The sequence below is a fragment of the Vipera ursinii genome (genome assembly GCF_947247035.1).
Source record: "Vipera ursinii genome assembly, chromosome: Z".
Classification (NCBI taxonomy): domain Eukaryota; kingdom Metazoa; phylum Chordata; class Lepidosauria; order Squamata; family Viperidae; genus Vipera; species Vipera ursinii.
In genome coordinates, this window is record NC_139517.1 from 17,228,675 (window position 1) to 17,255,358 (window position 26,684).

At 42.8% G+C, this 26,684-nt stretch overlaps 1 protein-coding gene across 2 annotated transcripts; it reads right to left on the bottom strand.

Annotated features, from left to right (window-relative positions):
• Nucleotides 1–604: 604 nt before the first annotated feature.
• Nucleotides 605–26,684, bottom strand: KMT5C (lysine methyltransferase 5C). 2 transcript variants are annotated; one of them, XM_083378366.1, is made up of 9 exons: nt 26,631–26,684; nt 16,914–17,053; nt 13,380–13,545; nt 12,475–12,584; nt 12,121–12,284; nt 8,732–8,751; nt 8,011–8,147; nt 7,285–7,469; nt 605–6,570 (listed from the first exon to the last, which is right to left on the bottom strand). In XM_083378366.1, the coding sequence occupies exons 2-9, from the start codon at nt 17,021–17,023 to the stop codon at nt 5,735–5,737; spliced, it is 1,728 nt and encodes a 575-aa protein (XP_083234492.1). In that variant the 5' UTR covers nt 17,024–17,053; nt 26,631–26,684; the 3' UTR covers nt 605–5,734. The 2 variants fall into 2 exon arrangements, with proteins under 2 accessions (XP_083234492.1, XP_083234493.1); XM_083378367.1 differs by having other exon boundaries at nt 16,914–17,056; nt 26,631–26,659.

Sequence of the window (26,684 nt, forward strand, 5' to 3'; positions counted from 1 at the left end):
ATGTATATTTTTATGCTTTTTATACTTTTATTTTGGATTCATGACAAAATAATAACAAAGCTGAACTAATATGCCAACATTAAGTTGCCCTGCAAGCAAGGTATAAAAAAACCAATAATGTATCACTAAAAAAAATTATTGTTCAACATCGTAACATCAAATTTATCCTCAATGCTGTCAAGCATTTTTATTTTGTTTTCAAACTTCTTTGCTTAAGCCTAAAATTTCCTGGGTTCAAAACAGACTTTTGCCAAAGCATGGGAAGAACAATCTCTTTATTGTCCTCAACTGAATATTATGTAATGATTTAACAATGAAACTTCATTTTCAATCATTATACCACAGGTACACTTTTTAATTCTGTTTACAAGATATGAAAATCTGTCTAAAATGTTCGACTTACCTTACGAGAGAAGAATACACATTGAGTCTAATGTCCTTAACATTCATTTATCAGTCTGGATAATGAAACAGTTTTTAAAGTTCTTTTTTTAAATAGCATTTGTTGTATCTGAAGTAATTCTGCAAATAGATCTTACAGTAGGCAGTTTGGCATTAAGCCTTGTCATGCACTCAATACATATATCACAACATCAAGAAACAGGAAGTTTTAAAAGAGTTTATTTCAATCAAGTATTTTAAAAAGTATTATGCACCCCCTCCCCCAACACACACCATTAAAAATACAAACAGAAGTTTCTGCCTTTACCCCACTTCAGGATACCGGCCTGATCATGGGGCAGGAAATACCCTGAGGCCTCAAATTTCCACACATGGAGCTGAGAGTAACCTCCATCAACCCTTCCAAATATAGCACCATTAAAAATTCAGACAACCCTCTTACCCTCCCCACCCTCTCCTTCTGCTCAGACCAAACTAATATACACCCCAGGGCTGTGTGCAGTTAATCATGCTGTAACAATTGAAGATTTGAGCTTGAGTCCAGGTCCTGTTTAACTTCTGCCATCTAAAAAGTCCTGGCCCCTTGACACTGGGATGACAGATTTGTAAAGATATAGACCAGCTAGGCTAGATGGGGTGCACTAACTCAATTTTTCCTGTAACATATTGCCCATATTACAAAAAAAAAGCGCCCAAGAACTCATTTTCATAATTCGTGTAAATTCAGAGCTTGGTTTATGTTAGGTTTTTTTTTTTTGCAGAGTACACACAGCCCTGCAAATATGCTCCATGTTACCCCCTTTTTGGACTCTCCTTTCTTCTGGATGCTGAAGTTTGGGGGAAAAATCCTTCATTTAAATAAAGTATTGCAAGTATGTTGAGAGATGGGGTAGTACAAGGGAGCAAATTCCCCACAATCCTAGTTAGTGCATATTATGGGCTGAGTGTTTTGTTTCTTAATGAAGCAAGTTTGTAATGACCCCACCACAAAAGGCAGGTAGCTGGGACTGATGTACTGTGGTTAAAACCTGGGGAGGAAAATGATAGGCAGGCTTCTACCAAACCACTCCCTGAGGAAGCCAGCCAACCAGAGGCCTTCCCCAGCATCCAGGCTGCTTATTTTTCCCAGCTGTGTGAAAAAATCAAGGTACCTTAACGTACCCTCCTGAGCGTAACTTTTACGGAGAAGTGGAATTCAGTCTCTCTTTTGAAATGGGGATACGGTGGCTCCAGGTCAAAAGCATCTTTGAAAAGTCTCATAAAAGATGGAAGAAGCAATGCAAGAAGCCATGGTATTATCTGGGGAAACAAGCAGAGGCTGGACCTGGAGAGGCTGATTTAAAAACCTACCCATACAGGATGCTACAAAACACACACACATACACCCACACAAAACCCACAACTGGATCTGCTACCGCTCCACCTCATGAGAACACGTATGTTTTGTTTTGTTTTTAATCTGAAAGCATGAAAGTGGGAGAAGAAATGACAGGACTTAACGGACACTGGACCGAAAGAAGACTGACGTCAGAGATGTGAGTGAGTGCCTTGATGCTTCCCTTCCCAAACAAGGTAGCACAAACCATAAACCCACCAGGAAAGATGGGGAAAAGAGAGGCACAGGAAAACTCAGCCCCAGCCTGTCTTTCCATAGTGAATGTACAGTATCCTGACCAGCAATATCCACCCTTCCCACCCCTGACCTTTGCCCACACAAAACCCTTGACCATCTTGCCCTCTTTGTTCCTCTCTCCCCTCCCCCCATCACCGTCACTATCTAAAGGCTGTGACACTAGTCTCCAACTATTAACTAACATGGAACATCCATAAGTGGAAAGTAGCAAACAAGAAAGCAAGTCTGGGCGCCCACTTTAATAGGAGCCACAAAGTCAGAAAAACCACTAAAACCTCTATTTCTTTTTATTACGTACATCTATGCTGTGCACAAACACTGACACACAGATGAAAATGCACATCTTGGAGAAGCTTCTTTAAAATTCAAAAACTAATGAGACACCATCCCACATTTAGATCAAACCTATTCTCTTAAGACACTCACATATAGGCATTAATAGTAGTATCATACATTGCGAACCCCCACATTCCGTGACGCAACCAACAATGTGCAATTAACAAGAAATCAATGGAATAATTATTATGAAATATAAAATGATCACTAACGTACGTAACTTTGGGGAAAGAAAAAAGTGCCTTATTTAAATTTTCACAAATATAAAGCAAGCTTACAGAACAGGAAAAGATGTACAATTTCAGCTATGTCTCAACTGTTTTAGTGAGCAATGTGATACAAGTAGCCCTTGACTTACGACCATTTGTTCAGCAACCATTCAAAGTTACAACAAAGTGGAACATAGGGACTTATGACCCATGCCCAAAGTTACAGCCATTGCATGCCCCCATAATCAAACTTCAGGTGTTTAGCAGCCTGCCCACACTACCACCGCAGGGGCACCTCAACTCCTTCCACTGCCTATACCCCACCCCAACCCCATTCCAATTTGGCCACCTGCTACCCTGTGCTCTGCTGCCCCAGCTGACCTTAATTTTTCTCTCTCTACTACTACCACTACTACTAACCATGTATGCCTGGTCAGGGGCCAGCTTTGTGCTACAAAAAAGGGACAAATCAGCTTAAAAGGGTTATTTTGGTGGGCCATAGCGCACCAAAGCGCCCCTTTGCACCATGTTCTGGGATGTGTGGAGCTGGCTTTCTGCTGTTTAAAAGAAAACAGAAAAAAAATGCAAAGCAGCCCCTTTCAGCGGCTGCTTCGCACTTTTTCCCTTTTATAACACAAAGCCAGCCCTGTTTGGTTGAGGAACACGGCGCATTTGGCATACTGCAGCTCTGGAACAGACTTGGTTCCTTTTTTTTTCCCCACCTTGAAGACAGTCCCAGCTCAGCCCAATAGCCAGAGCGAGTAAGCAAAGGAAGCAAGATGGCGGCAAAGGTCAGCTGGGGCAGTGGGGGGGTGTCTCAAAGTGCAGGATGGCGAGGGCAACTGGAATAGGAGCAGCTGCAGCTTCCCAAAGCGCAGGGTACAGGACAGCCCAAAGTGCGGAGATTGGAAGGGGGCGGGCGGGGAGGGAGAGCTAAGCAGGTTGGTAGAATTTACCTTATTGAGGCTCACGTTTGGGAGGGACAAATCCTGGGGTGGGTCCTTGGCTAATGACCAGTAAAATTTGCTTAACAGCAGCAACAAGAATCACCAGGATTGTGGGTCACTGAGTAATGTGGTCACATTACATCACTTTACGATTGCATCACTTAGCGATCAAAACTCTAGTCTCAGTTATGGTCATAAGTTGAGGACCACCTTTATCCAGTTCACTAACATTTTTTAAGCTATCTTTTTTCATATTATGTCTAGGGGAGTAAAAGGAAAAATGTCCATAGACAGTGGTAATTCTGGACAATAAGACGAATCACCCATAGGCAAATATTCAAATTGTTACCAAAATATGCTATTGTTATGCCTTTCCAATCAAATCTGTGGAAAAACTGTCCTATTGCCTCTGTGTCTGTATTGTTTCTGTGATATTTTTACATGAGTATGCATCGTCTATGGTTATTCTTCTTAAGATTTCCTTCTCAGGACAGGTTGAACAGCATCAGCTCATCCTTTCTCTTCAAAGCTAATAGCTATAAACTACTTACAAAATTACAGTGGTTTCCCAGGAATCAGCACCTGTTTTGCAGAGCAATGAAAAACCCAGAACTGCAATACATTATGTATGTCAGTCCAAAAACGCATGCCAGACACACTAGTTGCTACTCTAAAAGCTCTATAATTCAGATTTTCCAACTTCAGAGATCAAAGAACCTTTGCTGGATCCTACCCATAGGTATTTAAAAGAAAGTCTAAGTTTAACGGAACTTACTCTCACATGTGCACAGCTTAACTCCCATCTTAACATGACCTTCAAGTCATCTAGACAAGCTTCTCTAACACTAACTGCACCAAACTACAATACCAAACGAACAGAAAAGGAATGAGTTGGAAAAGGAACACCAGACTGTTCTAAGACTCTTGGATATGTATCCAAAGTCAACACCACAAGGGATTCCACAAAATTTTAAAACAAAGCAAGGACTTAAAGGAAAAGCTTGAACTGCAACATTTCACCCATTCAATTGCCACCACCTCTCCCCATATACCTTGCACTCAGATTTCTAACACCGGAATGTGCCCTTCCTGTTCAAAATCCTGTCACGGCAAGCTGAGTGGGAGAAATATACAGCAAATCCACTTACCATACGTGACTTTGAACCGAGTTAGGCCACATTAACCCGAGTAGAACTTTTTTCCTGCTCATCAGCCTCTCACAGAAGGAAGCCCCTTTATCACAATGCCCCTGAGCCAAGCAGCTCAACTTTATCAAATATAAAACACCTGAATATCTAAAGTTCATCAAGATTCTAAAAAGCCCCAGTAGACACCTGTTTAAAACTCTAGCTGGGAGAAGAAATAAGTCACGCAAAATAACTAATATAAAAGTAGCTTCCAAAACTAGAAAATTAGATGTCTTGTAACAATAGGCACCCGAACAGTGAGACGGCAAAAGAAGAGGAGCAAGAACAATTTAATCCCCTATATAAGCCTGTTTAGCCAAAAAAAAAAAAAAAACAGCCTTCAGGCTAAATGGATTGAACTGTTTAGGCTGCATGTCAATGTGCACTTCTGGTTGCTGGTTTTCTCACAATAAGTTTTAAAGAGACTTCCCTGATTAGATGCTGGTTTTCTTTTCTCCACAAGTCACTTCACCAATTCTGCCTCACTCTGTAGGGACAATAAATGCCAAAATACCATGTTCATCTGTCAAGCAGTCTATGACTACAGCGCTATAAACCAGAGCATGGAGATATCGAGAGTAGAGAGGTGAAAGGACTCTGTGGGAGAGAAAGTAAAGTTCAAAGAAAAGACCGGGAGGCAATCAAAAGCATCCATGCAGTCTACTATATGGCTTAAGTTTCAAGAATATACAGTAAAGTTTGGCAAAGTAGTGGAGAACAATTTTTTTTAAAGGAATCGTGAGGATGTGATAAAGGAAGTACTCTGGAAAGATAACTGAATTATCAATTTCAATGGAAAAAAAGTAGGAGTGGAACACAAGGCAGTGTTTTTAGCACAGGCAGCCTTGTGCCCACTGGGGACATTACTTCAGAAGAGATGTTATTAACCCATACAAGGCGATGGGGAGAAGGGCACAACAAAAAGATGGATAATTTCAGGCAAATTCTGGTAGATGGTTATCATGGGTAAATTCAGTAAGAAGCTAAAGTCTTGTTTTCAATCACAGGAGATCAGCCAGATCAGGACATCTCCTCGCAGGGGCTTGCAGCTACCTCAAGGTTGATGGAACCGTGGCTCACTACCAGTCGAAGCCGTTTGGGTGGCACAAAAGGGGGAAAAGAAACCATCCGCTTAGGAAGATGCTGTTCCTCTGCTTGTTCCTTCTCCGTCTTGTCTGAAGGGAGCTGCTGCCAGCACTGCCTGCCTCCAAAAAGTGGGCCTTCCAGGCGGACGTGAGCATACTGGGAAAGCTTGGGGTCTACCATTGGTAATGACAACTGAGATTGGGCCAAAACGTGAGCTTGGCACTGAGCCATGCTTCTCGTTCTGCACAAAAACTGGCTGGATGAAAGAGAACCTGAAGAATCAAGGGGGACTTGCACTCCTGAATGGAGAACCCCAGACCCTGATTCGTGGGTTTCTTTAACATCAGCGTGACTTTCCACATCCTTTGAATCCTCGGTCCCCTGGCTAGACTCCTCATTAGTGTTAGAAGGTTGTCCTTCTTTAGTGTCACACGCTACTTCCCTATGAAACCTTGCCCAGTCCAAGGGAATTCTCTTCCCAAGATTCACTACCAGGCTGCCCTGATTGGCCACGCCCGGGCTTTCGGGGCCATGGTGCATCTTTGTAAGAGAGCAGTCTTGCTGGGTCTTGGAGTGGCAATTCTTGTTTATCAAAGACTGCCTGAGGTCCAATACAGGCAACACAGGAGGAGTACAAGGAAGGAGACACACCAGAGGCTGCTTACGGAGCTTGCATCCATGTGCTCTGCAGGCCAAGCAGTTGTGCAACGGGATGTGTAAAGGCTTCAGCATCTTCACATACCAGCGAGTGGTATATCTGTGTACAGCACCTAGAACAGGAAAAAGGGATATCAATTATTAAGAATGTCACTCCTCTTTCCAGTTTCATCTTATTTAATACAGCTGCCATATCTTCACTACACAATGGGCAATTTCCATTTCTCCCTGGATTTTTCAAGGGCTTTTAAGAAGATGAATTGAGTGTATGACTGCTTCAACATCCAACCCTGACATTCCATAATCCGATAAACTCTTTCTTTCAACATGTAAATATTTGTCTCTTAAAACAGGTCTGGCATACCAGTAGGGAACCTCACCGTACTTGTCAGCAGTCCCACAGGGAAGCTGCGCATTTTCCTGAAATCACACAGTACGCTCAAGATCCCAGACAACATTAAGGAGGCAGGAACAGAGTAGTCTACCTTTCCCGCTTGGAAGCCAAATATCTGAACATTGCTTACATTTCCCAATGCAGGAAGGAACTACAATGTTAGGTTACCCAATTAGTTCTGCCAGGCTTTAATCTAATACTGTAGCTAGAATAGTTTTTGAGCATCCATCTTAATAAACAACAAATTACCACCTTTATTTTTGCTACCACAAAAGAAGTTGAGATAACTACTGCTGTGGAACCCTGGGGCTGACAGGGCTGTCCTCATTACAATGGACACGATGATGTTACAGGGGTTGTGCAAACCATATTGCCCCGCACAGCACCGTGATGCACAAAATCCATTCCAGTTAAGTATTTCTGCATAGCTCACCATGTAATTGTGATTTCCTGCGCCGGGCTTTGTGTCCCGCTTTCACATTACGTTGAGCATGTTTGCAAGACTGGTTTTTCCACCTCTGCAGACGGCCATCTGTCTCTCTCAGTAGGTATTTCTCATTGACTGAGGTAGCTACCAACGGTGTCTGCTTCAGGAGGCGAAAAGCTCCTTCCCCCTTCCTAAGGAAAAAAAAAATGGAGAATGAGAGGCAGTATCAGGAGCAGCCCAGCATTAATCAAAACGATTACTGTTTACTCAAAATATTTATACATCTTTTTCTACCCTCGGAGAAAACAAAACACCAGGGCACTTACCAAATGCATGCAAAATTAAGACACAATAAACTGGATGAAGAGATTTTCCCACTGTTGAACTCTTGTGTCAGAACATTTATAACTTCCCTCTTTCTAGCTTTTAGATGTTATCACTGATCTTTCCAGGGCTCTTGTGATAACCGAAGAAAATTACGGCCCCTCCCCTTTCAAAATCCCATGCTCGCTAGCAACCATCCCTTGAGGACTAAGGCTTGTTAACACCTGAGCATTAAGCAGTCTGCACTTCTTGCCAGGAACGATTGCCAAAAGCACTCGAAGGTGGGGGCAAGAATTAATGGAGATTGTCGTTTGGTTTTCCCTTCCTGCAACTGTTTCTCGAGAAACTCAGAAATCCAACGCCCAACCAGCTCCCAACCTTTGAGACTGTGCTCCCTTCCATGTTCACCTTTCGCAAGTGTGGCATTCGCATAATTCATTGTTCTCCCCGAAGAAGCCGTCACCATAGAAGCATGTAATCTCATCATCTGGCTCAATGTCCCGCAGCACCTTGACACAAGCCGTGTTCCCATCCATTGGGACAAACTACGGCACAAACAATGGGTTAGGGGTAGAAAAAGCAGGAGAGGAAGGGCAGCCGGGAAAGAAAGAGGAGAAGTAGATCTAAGAAAGTCCAAGGGGAAGGGGGAAGAATGAAGCAGTCTCCTCATCCCCTTCAGAAAGCCCACATTTCAAATCAGCTCTTTCTCAAAGCTGTCTGTTTAGATTTCTCACGCTTTTGTAGCACAAGTTTGCAAAACAGGCTATCAAAGAGAATTTGATTTCTTCTGATCCTAAACAATAGAAAACTGTGCCATATTTCCAGTTTTCAAGACAGGGGGAAAAGTCTTGTACCTCCAGTGAAAAATGAGAAGATTAATGAGGTAAAGTTTCTAGGATTACAAAGAGATACTTTCCTACCTCAGGCAATCACAACTCCTCCTAAATGTTTTCCAGACACTACTACAGTATATTGTGCTCCTGGTCTATTTCAACCTCTCCCGAAATATATTCCCTCTCATTCCTATTCACTGTAGTCAGTAATACATTTAGGCCTCATCCCAAGTTCAGAGTCTCGTATTCTAATGAACAGCATCCCTTGCCCCAACAAATAAGTCAACGCAGCTTACCTTACAGTTTGGTCTGCAGTCTGTTTAGTTGCACAGTGAGTAGGAATTACATTTTGGAGGGGAACAATAAGAAGAAAAAGGAAGATTTTAAAAAAGAGCTAGACATGAATTACAAGTATTCCTTGTTAGCAGAAGCTGCAGCAGAGAAAACTTGCTCATTTTTTCAACAGTATATTTTGCTTTACCTAGAAGTATTTACAAATCTGAATCAATTGAGTAGGTGCAATGCAAATTATGGAAATCCAACCGAAGAAAAGTATTGTATTTGGCTTAAATCCTCACTGTTTTCCACATTATGAACTCAAGGCAGCATATTTGACATTTGTATAAGTACATTATCATATCAAACCACTCCCACTCAATAAAGTGCAAAACAATAGTGCCTTAAGTCTTACACCTTTAATGAAAATTTTAAAATACTGAAAGGAAGTAAGCCAAATAAGGAGAGGCTTCCAAGAAAATTCAATTCATTATTGCCTTTTGCAGTTAAATTCTGAACCCTAAGTCTATCAGATAATCCCTTGGTCATTTGAAAACCTTACTAATGCAGCATTTCAAGCAATTATCTAAGGAAGCTTTCTTAACAGACTATTGCGCCTCACAAATAGGTGGCAAATAAATAGCTCCCATTTTCGCTCTCTAGAAACGTGAAAAATAAATAAATAATAAATTTAGAACAGCTTATTATTCTTAATGCCTTTTTCTGCCTAATCTTTAAACGGATGAGACACAAATTTAGGATTGAATTTTTAGAGAATTTGGTTCCAGCTTCAAAAAAAGTAAATAGTCCTCTATTCAACATAAAACGTAACATCCTGACTAGATTTTCAAATGCATTTAGAATAAGAAGTTCCTTAGACAGTGCAAACTAACTTTTCATCAACCCTTTTGCAATCAAATTCTCAATTTCTATTGCAATATTCACACAATTAAATGTTCCTCACTATGAAAGCTCACACAAGAAACAGCACCAAGAAATTTTAATCTAGAGGCCACCTATATTGATAGTTAGCACCCACATTTCTCCCAGTTACTAAAATAATCACAATTCTTAAGGTAAAGGTAAAGGTTCCTCCGCACATGCATGCTAGTCGTTTCCGACTCTAGGGGCCGGTGCTCATCTCCGTTTCAAAGCCGAAGAGCCAGCGCTTGTCCGAGGACGTCTCCGTGGTCATGTGGCCGGCATGACTAAACGCCAAAGGCGCACAGAACACTGTTACCTTCCCACCGTAGTGGTCCCTATTTTTCTACTTGCATTTTTACGTGCTTTCGAACTGCTAGGTTGGCAGAAGCTGGGACGAGTAACAGGCGCTCACTCTGCTATGCGGCACTCGGGATTCAACCCGCCAAACTGCCTATCTTCTGATCGACATAGAAAAATAAGAGATAACTTGCACAGGTGCACATACAGAGTGACGTGACTAGGCCACTGACTACAAAGAAACTGCTTCTGTCCAGTCATTAACTGGCCTGATAAGTAGGGACATTTGTATTTCTTTGGAACAAATTGTCCTTCTTTTAAGCCTCAACGCCTTTAAATTTCAGCAATTCTACCAAAGAAACAACTCATTGCAACCACAATGCCTTTTTTTCTTTTCCTTTTACTAAAATATAAACATATCTCAAGAGAAACCATGCTAGTAGAAACAATTCATCTATATGTTATCCAAAGACAATGACTGTTATAATCAGTAATAAAATATGCTTTAGCATTATTACCTAGTCAATCATATTAACTAGGAAAATATATTCATTTTGCTAAGAGAAAACTGAAACAGTATATAGGCATCAAGATTAAAAAAATTGTTAAAAAAATTGTCAATGAAAACCAATGCAAGTTTTGGCAACCCAATTAAGTTGTTAAGTATAGAGTGTTGTCTGTCTCTGTGTCAGAAGCACCTACAAAGCTAACTGAAATGAGATGATTAATTCTTAATATTGTAATTAGGATCACGCAGCAGTTCAGATTTGAAGGGGAAAATGTGATTTGGAGATCTGGGGACACTCACACTGCTCCAGTGGCAATTCTGTAAAGAAGTTGTGTCTTTCCCTTGTTTCACACAGTGGCCCAAGAAAAGCCACACTGGACTTAAAGAAACGTCAACAAGTCTAATGAGCAACTCCCATGTGAGCTCTGAATAATATATTCTCAACTGAATCCTGACTGCTGTACCACCCCATTAATAACAACTGCATATTCGCTACATACCAGTCATCACTACTGTTTGGTTCTGATATATCCCTATTGATATCTATAGAAAGTTCAACTTCCCAAATAACAGACTAGAATATTTAGAATTTTGACTAGAATCTCTCTGATCTGGGATAGATAGCTATCTTATTTCTCCTCATAAGTTAGTCTTAAGTTATAAGACCAGTTGTATAAAAATTACCATTATCATTTTCATAGCAATTTAAACAGTTTGAGGCAACTACCTCTCTAACTTGCACCTGAAAGCTTCCACCTTCAGGTGCGAGGCGGTACCTTGCTCAATAGTAGTAATTGTGAGAGGGATCTTGGAGTCCTAGTGGACAATCACTTAAATAAATATGAGCCAGCAGTGTACTGCAGCTGCCAAAAAAGCCAACACAGTACTAGGCTGCATTAACAGAGGGATAGAACCAAGATCACGTGAAGTACTAATACCACTTTACAATGCCTTGGTAAGGCCACACTTGGAATACTGCATAGTTTTGGCCACCATGATGTAAAAAAGATGTCGAGACTCTAGAAAGAGTACAGAAAAGAGCCACAAAGATGATTAGGGGACTGGAGGCTAAAACATATAGGGAACGGTTGCTGGAATTTGGTATGTGTAGTTTAGTTTAATGAAGAGAAGGGTGAGGGGTGACATGATAGCAGTGTTCCAATATCTCGGGGGCTGCCACAAAGAAGAGGGAGTCAAGCTATTCTCCAAAGCACCTGAAGGCAGGACAAGAAGCAATGGGTGGAAACTAACAAAGGAGAGAAGCAACCTAGAACTAAGGAGAAACTTCCTGACGGTTAGAACAATTAACCAGTGGAACAACCTCCCTCCAGAAGCTGTGAATGCTCCACCACTGGAAGTTTTTAAGAAGAGACTGGACAGCCATTTGTCCAAAATGGTATAGGGTTTTCTGCCTTAGCAGGGGGTTGGACTAGATGACCTCCAAGGTCCCTTCCAACTTGTTGTTGTTGTTGTTGTTGTTATTATTATTATTATTATTGTTAAATCCAGAGCCTTAAATCAGAAAATAATCATGTTCAAACTGTCATGTTTGGAACATATTATGCAAAAACCCAGCCATTTGTCCGAAATAGTATAGGATTTCCTGCCTGAGCAGGGGTTTGGACTAGATGACCTCCAAGATCCCTTCCAACTTTATTATTATTATTATTATTGACCTACCATGATTAATGAAGGCTGCAGGCCCTAGCCAAAGCTGGGCACACTGTTTCCGGGTGGAGTACATGATGCTGAAGTCATTTTCACCTGCTCGGAGGAGGCTCTCGTCGGGTTCTGTCAGTTCTGCAATGTAGCCCTCTAAAAGCTCCAGTTTGTCATTCTTTCTCCTTATGGGAGAGGGGGGAAAAAATAACCTTACCTATCTAGAGGATTATGTTGCTGTAATCCTAAGTAAAACATGCAAGAGCACATGCATGGCTACTTTATTAGCCACTTCTTTGCATGCTGGTTGGTATAATCCAGTGTGCAAGTTAATAACTTTGCCACACGGGGAAAGCAGTAGTACTATGAACTTACCATGACTTTGTAGACACTACCTGGGCTCCATTTATTTCTAAGGAATATCGACTACAGCGTCTGATGGCAAAACCGCTCTCGGGAAGGAAAATGCGAAGGTACCGAAAAATCTGGGATGGGTATGGGGGAGAGGGAAGAGAGGAAGGAGTATTAGATACGTTTGCTACCTTGAGTTATTTATAAAAAATAAAGGTGTGATATAAATAAAATAAAATCACTGCAAGGGAGTTAATTGGAAGAATCAATGGAGAGAGAGAACTGAGACAGAGACAATGCTCACATCACTTCTATGAATATGCTTACTCTCTTCCCATATAAAATGTATCTCGCTATAGTTGTAAACAATTTTCTTTCTATCAAGCTCACATTCACATGATGCTTAAAAACATCAAAGCCAAAAAAGATAAAAGAGAAGAAAATGATACTTCTTGGTCCTTTCATCCACAGCCAGCCTCTGTGGACCTTCACTGCCAGCTTGTGTTACAAGTTAACAGTCAAGTTTAAAAAAAAAATAGAGCCTAATAATTTTATGTCACTTAATTACAAAGTTCGTGTAGGGAGGCTGTATGTGGCCAGAGCACTGATACATTTAATTTGGTCTAGAGAAAAGGAAGGCATAGACTAGGTTAGGATAAGTACTTTTTTCTAACTTCCATACATTCTTAGAACATGCCCCGTGATTCACTTTTAATAATAAATAACATGTTATGGAACAGCCTTTCCAAAACCTGATTGTTTGGGATGGTGTTAAACTCCCACCACCCTAACTGCCATGCTGACTGGGACAAGAGCCATAATGTAATAATCCAAAAGGAACGGGATTGGGATGAAAAAGTCTATATAAATAACTTTTTGAGATTTCAACATGCTCTCCAGCCATTAAAAGGCAAAAACCAGGATTGTACATGACTCTTGAAGGCAGCTTCCTGCTGATGGCTCCGGTTTGCAAAATACTGGCAGGCCCAGCCACCCTGCATCAAGGCTTGATATGCTGCTTCTAGGTCCTTGCGCTTCCGGAAAGCTTCTACTGCCTCCCGTAAATGGTGTTTCCTCCTGATGGCTGGGAGTGGGCTATGAAAATAAAAGAGGAAGAATTTCTTTTGTAGCATATTTTTTTCCCCTCATTTCAGGTAGTCTTTGACTTACGACCATTAGTTCAGTAACCATTCAAAATTACAACGGTGCTAAATGGACAAGTTAGGGTTGTTGCACCCCCTGCAATCATGTGTTCAAAATTCAGGTGTCTGGCAGCCTATTTGCACTAGCAATCACAGAGGTGCTGCAACACGCCCCCGTTCACCCATCTCAGCTGCGCAACAGTGCTTGCTGTAGCACAGGAGGCCTCTGCCAGATACACAGCCCACCAACAATCAAAATTCTGGTCCCAATTGTGGTAAGTCAAGGACTACTTATACTCTCTATCCTCACCACTTAATATCTATCTATCTATCTATCTATCTATCTATCTATCTATCTATCTATCTATCTATCTATCTATCTATCTATGCATTCCCACTTGACAATCTTAATTGGGTTTCCGGGTGCTGCACCGGCCTCGGGCTCAGGGCAGGGGTGGGGGAGTGGCTGTTGTTATGAGGGAGACCTTAGCTCCGCGGGAGGCCACCGTTCCGCAGATAGTCGGGTGTGAGTCTCTCTTTTTGAGATGCGGCCCTGGTGCGCAGTTGGGCTTGCTGCTGGTGTACCTTTCGCCTAGTCACGCAGCAGCAGCCCTGCCTGAGCTTCTCGATGTCCTCTCTGGGTTGGTGGTTGAGTTCCCGAAATTTATAGTTTTGGGGGACTTCGATCTACCGTCCCTGGGAGGATCATCTGAGTTGGCTCGGGAGTTCATGGCTTCCATGACGGCCATGGACCTGACGCAAGTAGTTTCAGGACCGACTCATGAGGGAGGCCACACCCTTGACCTAGTTTTCTTATCTGGTCGGTGGTTAGATGATCTTGGTGGGGGCTCCCCAACTATTATGCCCCTGTCATGGACCGATCATCATCTCCTGCGGCTGGTCTTCCGTTTTGCCACCCCCCGCCGTGGGTGTGTGGAACCAGTTAGATGGTACCGCCCCAGACGCTTAATGGATTCCGCGAGATTCCAGGCAGCGCTGGGGTCCCCACCTGCCTCCCCCACTCACAGCTCGGCAGATGCCTTAGTGGAAGCTTGGGAAAGGGCAGCCACTGAGGCTCTTGACCGAGTTGTACCCTTGCGGCCCCTGACCCGATGCAGATCCCGTCGAGCTCCATGGTTCTCCGCGGAGCTCCGGGAGATGAAGCGCCGGAGACGGGGCCTAGAGAGCGGTTGGAGGTCCAGCCGATCCGAAACCGACCGATTGCGACTAAGAACCCATATTAGGTCTTATCTCGCTGCGATAAGGGTGGCGAGGTCTAATCACTTCGCTACCCTTATCGCGTCCGCAGATAATCGCCCGGCCGCTCTGTTTAGGGTGACTCGCTCCCTCCTTAATCAGGAGGTGAGGGAGGAACCCTTGCAGGGTCGTGCCGAGGAGTTTAACAATTATCTGTCGGACAAAATCACTCGGATTCGGACCGGTCTGGACTCTGACTGGGCAGAGTCTGGCGATCAGGACGCGGGTGGTCTTATCGATATCACTTGGGAGGAGTTTGATTCTGTAACTCCGGAGGAAGTGGACAGGATTATGGGGAGACTGAGCTCCACCACATGTTTATTGGACCCGTGCCCTTCCTGGCTGGTTTATGCAGCTCGGGAGAGGACACGCAGCTGGTTCCAGGCAGTTATATCAGCTTCTTTGAGTGAGGGTAGCTTCCCTGCTGTCTTGAAAGAGGCGGTGGTGAGGCCCCTCCTCAAGAAACCTGCCCTGGACCCAGCTGTATTGAACAACTTCCGTCCGGTCTCCAACCTTCGCTTTCTTGCGAAGGTTGTTGAGAGTGTGGTGGCGCATCAGCTCCCTTTGGTCCTGGATGAAGCGGATTATCTAGACCCGTACCAATCGGGTTTCAGGCCCGGGCACAGCACGGAGACGGCATTGGTCGCGCTGGTGAATGATCTCTGGAGGGCTCGGGACAGGGGTCATTCCTCTGTTCTAGTCCTATTAGACCTCTCAGCGGCTTTCGATACCATCGACCATGGTATCCTGCTGCGGCGTCTCAGGGGATTGGGAGTGGGAGGCACGGTTTTACAGTGGTTCTCCTCCTATCTCCAGGGACGCTCGCAGTCGGTGTTGACAGGGGGGCAGAGGTCGACCGTGAGGTCTCTCGTTTGTGGAGTTCCTCAGGGGTCGGTCCTCTCGCCTCTCCTGTTCAACATCTATATGAAACCGCTGGGTGAGATCATTCGTGGCTTTGGAGTTGGGTATCATCAGTACGCTGATGATACCCAGCTTTTTCTTTCTACCCCAAACCACCCCAGTGATGCCCTCACCGTGATGTCCCGTTGCCTGGAGGCGGTTCGGGTCTGGATGGGGAGGAACAGACTTCAGCTCAACCCCGACAAGACCGAGTGGCTTTGCATACCTTCATCCTGGGTTTATTCGGACATTCCACCTCTCGTTATGGGGGGCGAATTATTACCCCCCGTAGATAGGGCTCGCAACTTGGGAGTCCTCCTAGATTCACGGCTCACCCTGGAAGACCATATAGGAGCTGTGACTAGGGGGGCTTTCGCCCAGGTTCGCCTGGTGCGCCAGTTGCGGCCCTATCTAAGCCGGGATGATCTATGCACGGTCACTCACGCGCTCGTGACCTCTCGCCTAGACTACTGCAACGCTCTCTACATGGGGCTTCCCTTGAGGACCACCCGGAGGCTCCAACTGGTACAGAATGCAGCCGCGAGAGTTGTGTTGGGAGTCTCCCGATACTCCCATGTGACACCTCTGCTCCGTGAGCTGCATTGGTTGCCAGTTGTCTTCCGGGTGAGATTCAAGGTGCTAGTAATGGTATTCAAAGCCCTCCATGGCATGGGGCCGGAGTACCTCGGGGAACATCTGCTGCCGGCATCAAGCGCCCTGCGCCCTGTGCGTTCCCACAGAGAGGGTCTCCTCAGGGTGCCACCGGTCAGAGAATGTCGACTGGTGGCCCCCAGGGGGAGATCCTTCTCTGTGGGCGCCCCGGAGCTATGGAACCAGCTACCGGTTGAGCTCCGGACGGCGCCCGATCTGCGCTCCTTTCGCCGCGATCTGAAAACATACTTGTTCGATCAAGCCGGCCTGGCCTGAGGGGGGATAGGTGGGGTTTTTATCACTTTTATTGGGGTTTTTATTATGTATCAATTGTATTTTAATCGGGCATGTATTTAATTATCTTTTAATTTTTGTAAATTCTGTGTTTTATTCTTGCCCTGTACACCGCCCTGAGTCCTTCGGGAGAAGGGCGGTATAGAAATATTAATAAATTAAATTAAATTAAATTAAATTAATTTTCAAACTTATTCCATCTCCATTCCTACTTCTTACCTTACATTCATTTTATGAGTCCTAAAGCCAAGGTAGGAGTCAAGAATTAGCGTTGTGGCAAGGTCATCATTCTCACATAGTTCTTTTGCAGTTAACCGAGTAGAGCCCATCTTCTTTCTAGAACCATACTGTTCTCAAGTCTGCTAGCCACAAGAGAGAAGCAAGACAGACAAAGTAAAATACACAGAGAAGTTGGGAATCTGAATGAAAAATCCAGTAAAAGCAGGACTATCAAACATTAAAATAAGTCGATTCCCTATACCATAATTTAACTTGCTGTTTGCACATACACTGAGATTTCTTTTTCAAGAAAGTCAGCCTTTTTTAGAATGGTTTTAATAAAGTAAAATTAATTTAAAAACTAAAAAATAGCACGTTGCCACATTTGCTCATATTGTTTGTATGACATTGATGTTTGCATTGTGTTGCAATTTTTATAATTAAAGTATAAGCCAAGAAACACTTTTTATATCCGTAGGTTGATCAGTAACAAACTGAATTGATAAACAAAAAATATTTCATTATGCTTTGTATTTCATGTAACTTTTTAATATTTTGATAAATCTTCTAGTACCACTTTATTAAGCCTGAGGCTCATGTAACTTTCATTTGACCTGACCTGACCTGATCAACAAAACAAAATTCTCCATGGCCAGGGGGAGAGGGAAGAAGCAGTGCAAAAATCTCTACAAAATATTATCTTAGAAAAATGTTTTTAAATCATACCACATAACTCAAAACATGAAATACAAATATTTTTATGGAGGAATCTAGACTCTAAAACCTTAAATAATTCTTCCTGTTCTATCTTCCTCAAATTGATGCCCTCCGTAACAGGAGTTAAAATCCATTTCTAGATTGTAGAGCAGACATGTCAAACACAAGGCCCGGGGGCCAGATCTGGCCCGCAAAGTGGTTTCATGTGGCCCCCGAAGCCATCCTGGAAACAGTGAGGGAACGGTCCCCGCTGCCTTGGCCCTGGCCCAGAGACCCTCCTCCTGCCAGAGACCCTCAGATCTGCCCCACTCCTGCCCCCATAGGCACCCTTGATGCCAATGATGTAGAGCTAGCCATGCCCACCCAGTAGGCCACACGCACTCCAGCTGCACCCACCCTGGCCACACACCCCCCCAGGGCAACCACAATGCTGATGTGGCCCTCAATGAAATTGAGTTTGACACCCCTGTTCTGGAGGGAATATTTAGGAAAGATACCCAGTAGGTGGCAGCATCTGACTAACTTTTGTGAGGCTCACAAGACAAGCAGAGGTTGGACCTGGTTAATCCTAGAATAGAAGAATACCAGCAATCCCCGTGATGTAAACTAGATTGGGATGTCAAAGCAACATTGTAAAGAAAATGACAAACCACTTGCATCACCAGATGAGTTTGACCAGAGAGAAAATACAGAAACATTCAACATCTATTTCTTGAATTCTTGCCTCCTAGTTCTGGAGATACTGGAACTAGAAATATTCCAAACCTGCTGATGCCTAGTCTCCTAATTGTTGATGCATTTTTCACTTCTCTCTTGAAACAGTTGTGACACAGATATTTAAGACAATAGCTTAGGACCAAAACTTAACACTTTATTAATATTATCATTGGCAGTTTATGTTGTACTATAAACTGTTTAATTCGTGAATGGTTATAAATTGTATGTTAAAGCAGGAAAATAATATATGTCTGAAAATAAAAAATTCCAGAAATTTCAGAATTTCTCCCCTGCATCATATATGTTTCTATTAAAAGGAGCAGAGAAATAAATATGTAATTGTTTTTTTTTCTCCAGGATGTCAAAATGTCCAAAGAATTAAAATTTCTAATTTGGTCCCAATCTGTTAAAAAATTCTCTCTCCACTTCTTTAAACCTTCCAAAAAAATTTATACCTACTCAAAAAACTCACTTTATCACCCCCTACAAATGATATTTCTACATAGTTCACTGCTTAACAATGAATATTTAATGCCAAGAAACCCTATAAAATGAAAACCCAATCCCACTCCAAAAATCAAGTGCATTAGGCACTCTTCAACAGGAATCCTCAAATACTCGTTGGTTTACCAAGCAGGCTCATTTGGTGCTTGCTATCCCTACTTCCAAAGTTGTTGATTTCGATAAGCTGAATGTTCCCCTATCTTCACTGAGAGATGAAAAAAAACATAATAGAAACTGCATTGCTGTTTCTCAGATTCATCAAATCCCAATTAAGGACTTCCTTGGTAAAAGAAATGGACCTCCTTCACCATTCTTCCCCCAGATGGCTAGAATTGCTGGTTTGCGAATACTTATTCTCCAAGAGATGAGGCCAGAATAGTGCCAGCAGAACCATTTGTCCATAAGAGATAATGCTGCAAATTGACTTTAGATTCATATAAAAATGTCAGAATTCTTCATCTCCTGATAGCAGTTTGCACATACCAGATAGTTGAGCCAAATACTATGTATGTATACATCTATTTATCCACTCACTCAGGCCTATACACTGCTTTAGTCATAGACTCTGTCTAAGCTTACATTTCCAATGAAATGTATTGAAGTGTTACAGCGTCCTGAGTGAGTAGTACGATGCCATCACCTCAAGTGATGGGATTCAAATATGTGAACCACCGGTTCTCTGTGTGGATGTCGCTTCCAGAAGTCCATTCTGGACCTGGGCAACAAAAAAATTAGCTAACAGTTCTGCCGAAGTGGTGCGAACCGGCTGAATCCCACCACTGCATCACCTCTTTTAAGGCAGGAAGAACCACCCACTTTCTCAAAGATGTATTTTCTCAAGGATGTATTTGTTACTTCTCTCCATCCAGCTTCTGTCAGCTCCTTAGAAGCCTTCACCCACCAGGAAAAGCAGGGATCAAATCAACAAGTGGCAAAGCTAATATCACTAGCCCCCTATCCATTTCCTCAGAGCCAATAAAATCAAACTCATCCCAGATAATTTTGCAAGACCCCTATTCTTTGCAATAGACTTGCCCATTTGGCTTCTAACTGAATCAAAAGCAATTTATATTCCAGATATAAATTGCTTTTTAGTCTGTATTCCTGGTAGGACTCTCATTATGAAAACAGTATCTTCAGGTTTTGCAAGAGAACATCAATTGCTCAGTTAGGAGAATCATGATACTGTGAAAACTATACTGGGATATCAAGTCAACATTCTTGTCAAGCCTTTGTTTCTTTTTTTTTTTATTGAAAAGTTTTAAAATACAATTTTCCTTTGAAAACCCCCCTTCCCCCTCCCTCCTCCCCTCCCTAACTCCCCCCTATCTCCCCCCCTCCCCCTCTCCCTCCTCCCTCCCCTGTCCCCCCCCTTCTACTACCCCTCCTCCCCCCCTCCCCCCCTCAACTTCCCAGAGCAAGATACAAGGTGTATATCTAAAAAGCAATCATAAACAATCATATACTAACAATTATAAACTCTAAAATCCATCACTCTCTAGCTTATATAGAGTAAGCCAATCCTTAACAATACTAAATATATATAAAAAACTAAAAGAAAAAAAAAAGAAAAAAAAACTAGCATCATTCCCATCTATGTTCTTCCACAATTCACTATTACCTAGACATATTCTCACTTACACACCACAAACACCTATCCCTATTAACCTCTCTAGCCAAAATAGGCTATAATAGATAATTCTTACACAAATTAACCCGCATTAACCCACAAAACTTTCTTCCTCTTTCTCTGTAGTTAATTGTCCATTAATTCCAAATTGAAAATTCTGTTACCATAGATAACATCCCAAAACTCTTAAAAACCCAACTACCACTTAACTATAAGTATATTGCGGAAGTTCCATAGATTTCTACTAATCTTATTTTTTAGTCTTTTTTGAGCGTTTTAAGGCAGCACGCGTCACCCTCTGTTCTCTAAGATCATCCAAAAGAGTTGCAGCTTGATCTCCTCCTGTACCCTTCTCGTCCATCTGTCCATCTTCATCCTCTTGACATTCTCCTTCTCCAGATCCCTCTACAGCTTCCAGAAGTGTTGATGGGGTTACTTTCAAAACATTGTTGTAAAAATCATGCGCTTGCTTCACAGTACCCAAACAGTACCTTTTGCCATCATACATGAAGCTCAACCCAGCTGGGATCTCCCATCTGAACCTTATATCTCTTTGCTTGAGCTCTTGCACAAGAAATATAAAGTCCTTCCTTCTCTTTAAAATCTTTGGAGGAATTTCTTTTAGAACCAAAACTTCTTGACCAGCAATCACAACTTTAGTATCATAGGCAGCTTGTATAACTTCATCTCTAATTTCCCTTTTTACAAAATAAACCACCACATCTCTAGGCAACTTTCTCTGCTTAGCAATCCACGAATTCACACGAAACACTTTGTCCATGCCTTGTTTTATTTCAGATGCTGGATGGTTCAATACCCCCTCAAGAGCCTCAGAAACCATCTTCTTTAAATCTTCCTTAATATTCTCTTTTAGGCCTCTAATTCTAACAGCAAACTGCATCTGGTAAAATTGAGCCAAACTCTGTTCGCTATCCAGTTTGTCTTTTAAATCTTCAATTTCCAATACTTTTGCTTCTAATATAGCATTCTTTTGAGCCAAATCTCACACTTGATCATCCAGCACCTCCACACATTTAGCTACTTTATGCACTGAAGTCAAAATGTCTACCTTCATCTCTCTAAGTTTCTGTTCCATCCTTTCTTCCATTCTCTGCTCCAATTTCTCCAATTTCTCCTCCATCTGTGCAAATTTAACACCCATTGACTCCAAAATTAACTGAGTATGTTTTTCAAGATCCTTCGATGTCAATACATCAGGAGAATGCAACGCCTGCAGTAATGATTGTTGTTGCACCGGAGAATTTCCAGCACTCCGAAAAGCTCTAGGGGGAGGTTTAGCCGCCATCTTTTACTTACAATTGTGACGCACTTTCACTTTAAGTTTTAAGCAAAGTCCATCAAGCTTGAGAGTAAAATAAAATAATCCTCTTCATCTCTTTATCTTTCCTTCTTGCACTGCTCTGCCTGCTCTTTTCCTTTCATAGTCTCTCCTTCAAGCAGGGATGGTCGCAGACGCCTGGCTCTGCTCCATGAAATCCGGAGCAGAGACGCTGGCCAGCTGGGAGCAGCCCAGGCTACGGGGGAGTTCAATCCTTCAGCCGCCCAAGCTCCAAGCTCAGGCGGCCCCAGAGAACTCTACCCCTACCTGGGGGCTCACCCCCTCCTCTTCTCCCGAGGAGGGGGCTTCAATTTCGCCCGAACAGCTGATCGGCGCTGTTTCGGGCGAAAAAACAACAGCTGAGCCGCGGGCAGCCCGGGAGGGCTGTCTCCGTCGCCGCGGAGCCACCGGAAGTCCCGTCAAGCCTTTGTTTCTAATTAACCAACTCCCTGAGCAGTTGTGTAGTACCAGCAAGTCTTACTGGATTACAGCAAGATATACTGTAAATCAGGGATTCCCAACTGGGGGTGCAAAAACTTGGGTTTTTAAAATCATGGTTTATATGCATAATTCATTGCCGTTATTTTGAACTTTTGTAAGGGGTGCGAGAAATGGTTGGGAGCCACTGCTGTAAATGCAAATCAGTTAATGTGGGTTTTTTGGCTGTAATATAGAAGTGAGTTGCTGCTGCCTTCTTTCTTTTGCAACTTCTCAGACTATCCTATAGCTATGGTTTCTATTCAAATACTAACCAATCCCAACTATACGTATCTTCCAAGCCCAGCCAGGCGTTGCCTCCTCCTTAGCCATATGGCTAAGAAGGCCAAAGTAATAATTTGAAGTGAGAGCATAACTATACTCACCTGAAATGAATACCTATGATTAATTCAGGCATGTCAAACTGCCAGTCTGCAAGCTGGATGCGTCATGCCAAAACCGCACCCACCCCATTGCCGGCAATGGGGAAAAAGTCCCAATACATCGTGCGACATCACGTGACACCGTAAGTTTGACATGCCTGGGTTAACTGAACCACAAACAAGATATTTTTAGCTTAGCATGCTGGGCAGAGCCAATGTATGCGATTAGTTCATGGTTTAATTATGCTGTATAAAATGATAAAAGAATATTCTGGCACAGATGACATAAAAAACAAAATTCATGTAGTTTAAAGTCAGGAATTTGGGGCCTCAATGCCAGAAAAAATAGTCTTACAAGTTATCCAGACCTATGCAATTCCATATCTTACACTGAAATTCTGTTTTAAATTCATTTATTCATATTTTTACTCATAATTTTCTGGCTTTAGTTTTCTGAATTATAACAGGCTACAGTTTCTTACTTTTCTTCTCCCAATTCCCGGCAATGCCATAAGAAGAAAATAGCAGTTAGTCATCAGGATGGCAGAATTTCATGGGAATGGCTATATCAGCATTATATAATTTAAATAAATTAGCATTTATATGAGTAGATAAAAGACAGTATTTCCTAACCTGGCACTTTTCAGATGTATTAGACTAAAATTTGTAGAACAAGCATGACAAACTATAACCCTAAGATTACTCTGACTGGTACTGCTGAACACTTGTGGGAATATTTGTTACCATATGAGATACAAAGCTTGAAATTGCATGTCTTACAGTAAACTTGACATAGTTTTTTTAAAAAAAAACATCTTTAAAAACCAAAGAAAAATAGACCCACACAATTTGCATCGTTTTGTTCATGTTGTAGGATTCCCTCAAAAGGTTAAATGCAGCTCTATGCCACCAAACATTGCCCAATGCACATCAGGAAGTGCAACTATGCCACCCCATTGCACATCAGGAAGGCATCTGGTTGGGGCAAAGAACACACGTCAAGACAGCATCTTTGCTATTTCCCAATATATGATTCTGTCAACCTATTTTTCAAAATTGTTTCAAATCCTCTTCAGTCCTCTTACTTAGCTTGTGTATCACACATCAACCAAATCAGAGTTTATTGGGTAAACTATATTTGGTTCCATTCATACGTCACACTAAACAGCAGATAGATACCACATTATGGCTGTTTGCACTGTATGAACAAAATTACCGAGATATCTTTCTTAACAGTATATTCACATTATTTTGTTTATGAAATAAGATGCACTAGCATACAGTTACTGGATAAAACATAATATTTCAGACTGCTATGAAGGGACAACATTATGATTCAATATACCTGAGTCCTTTTCAGAAGGAGTAGACATCAAATACAGTGATAACTGTACACATGTCAAAAAGAAAATTCTAGAAAAAAGAATTACTGGTAAGCAAGAAAGTGCCAATAGAAGAGAATTATTTATAGCTGAATGTTGGACAGTGGGGACCTTGGTGCTTTCTGAGCTTGGTTATTTTCTTGCAGATATTTCATTACCAAACTAGGTAACAGCAGGGCAGAAGAAAGTTCTGAATATAAAACAATTTGGACAAAGTTTACTCCCATTCTTCAAACAGCCTATGCCAGATTGCTGTGCTAAAAGTTTGTGACTTATTCATCAATGAAGATCTAATTCAATTATCTTTGCTTATATTTTATCTATAATTTCCTTACTGGGGGGGAACAACACTGAAGACCAAAATCAAAACAACAGCTACTTGCCCTTTAAAGTGTCCTATAACTGTCCTAACCATCAAAAGGTATAAACATCCACCACATAACACATATTGAAGAATCAGCACATATCACTTGTTTTTAATACACAATAGTAATTTTAAAAGCCTCAAAAAAACTTTAAAGCCTGCCTCAAATAGCAACTTTAACTATAGCAGCAGTGTGTGAAACTGTACAGGTGGTCCTCAACTTACAACCATTCATTTAGTGATTGTTTGAACTTACAATGGCACTGAAAAAAAGATTTATGACAATTTTTCACACTTATGACCGTTGCAGCATCCTCATGGTCACATGATCAAAATTCAGATGCTTGGCAACTGTTCATATTTGCAAACAGGCGCAGTGTCCCAAGGTTATGTGATCACCTTTTCTGATCTTCTGACAAGCAAAGTCAATGTGGGAGCCAGATTCATTTTAAACAACCACGTTACTAACTTAACAACTGCAAGGATTCATTTAACAACTGTGGCAGGAGAGGTTGTTAAACGGGGCAATTTTATTTATTTTTATTTTTATTTTAATTCCATTTATATCCCGCCCTTCTCCGAAGACTCAGGGCGGCTTACAAGCTTAGCAGTAGTAGCCTTCATTCTATGTATATGCCTGCTTATTAGGGCTTTCACACACACCCTAAGCAGCATTATTACAAAGTCAGCTTAATTGCCCCCAACAATCTGGGTCCTCATTTTACCTACCTCGGAAAGATGGAAGGCTGAGTCAACCTTGAGCCTGGTGAGATGCGAACCTGCACTAATTGCAGGCAGCTGGTGTTACTTAAGGAGGCATTAGCCCACTGCTCCACCAAGGCTCTATACTCACTTAACAAGTGTCTCACTTAGCAACAGAAATTTGAGGCTCAATTGTGATCGTTAAGTCGAGGACCTCCTCTGTGTATAATTGGCAAGAGCTTCAAATTTATTATTACACTGGATTCAGGCCCCAAGTGTAACACGGTTAATTCTGGATAGGAAATTTCTGGACCAACTCTATAACGCAGGGGTCTTCAAACTTGGCCCTTTTATGGCTTGTGGACTTCAACTCCCAGAATTCCTCAGCCAGCAAAGCTGGCTGAGGAATTCTAGGAGTTGAAGTCCACAAGTCATAAAAGGGCCAAGTTTGAAGACCCCTGCTATAACAGAAAGATATTTTAACCCAGCACTAAGAAAGCACAACTTGGAAGAGATGAGAGCGGCAGTTGATGCCAGGGACCATGTGACCAGATTTGAAAATGCAAAGCATCCGATTGGCTACCGCCGTGAGTTATTTGTAAAAATAAAGGTGGGCTCCAGGCAAATAAATAAATAACTAGGTCTAAATCAGACTTTACTACTAACCTAGCGTCCCACGGATGCCGTCAACTACAAACTATTGAGAAGGCTGCTTAAAAAATTAAGGGAAGGCCAGTATGCCTGCAAGACATTACTGTTAGGTAGCCTTGAGTGTAAAACGCGCCGTTTTCTTTCCAGAAAGCCATTTGCGGAGTATGAAGAGATAAGAGTTTTGGCGGGGGGAGAAGAGAAAAATGCTCCTTAACCGAACCCCAAAGCCTTCATTTGAAGGGTGGAGAACGGCAACCTGGCTTTCAAAGGAGCGCCTGAGGAAACGGGGCTTTTTAATTCACAAGAGGCTCTTTAGGATGAAAGAGGAGAGGAGGAGGGGAAAGGAAGGGCTCTGACCCTGAGAGGAAATGCCCCTTGGCGGGCTTTTGTTACCTCAGGGTCTGGGCTGGAAGGGGAAACCGAAAATGTTGGCGGGGAGGGCGGCACGGGGGGGGGGGACCCGGGCTTCTCGCCCCCCCCCGTCCCCACAGACAGAGACTACTTGGCCGACTGACAGGCACAGTCGAAGGCAACCCGCTCCTGTCCCAGCCTCGCGCAACCCTCACGCGACCCAGGGAGATTTCCTCCGTCTCACCCCCACCCCCCCGCGAGACAACCCCCCCCCGCGCGCCTTCTCCTCGCGGGCTTCCACGCGCACCGCGCCTTGGTGTAATTACCCGCGCGCGAGAGAGAGAGCGCGAGCCGCCTTCTCCTCCACCTCCTCCCCCCCCCTCCTCCTCCTCACGCGCCGGCGTCCCCAAAGGACTTTGCCCCCACACCCTCCCCCCCACCCCTTTCGCTTTCCCTCCACCCCCTCCTCCCTCGTCCCCTTTCTTTCCTTTCTTTCTTACACGCAGACCCCGCGCGAGCGCTCCGTTCCTCATTCTCCGCTGTTGGTTCGCCCG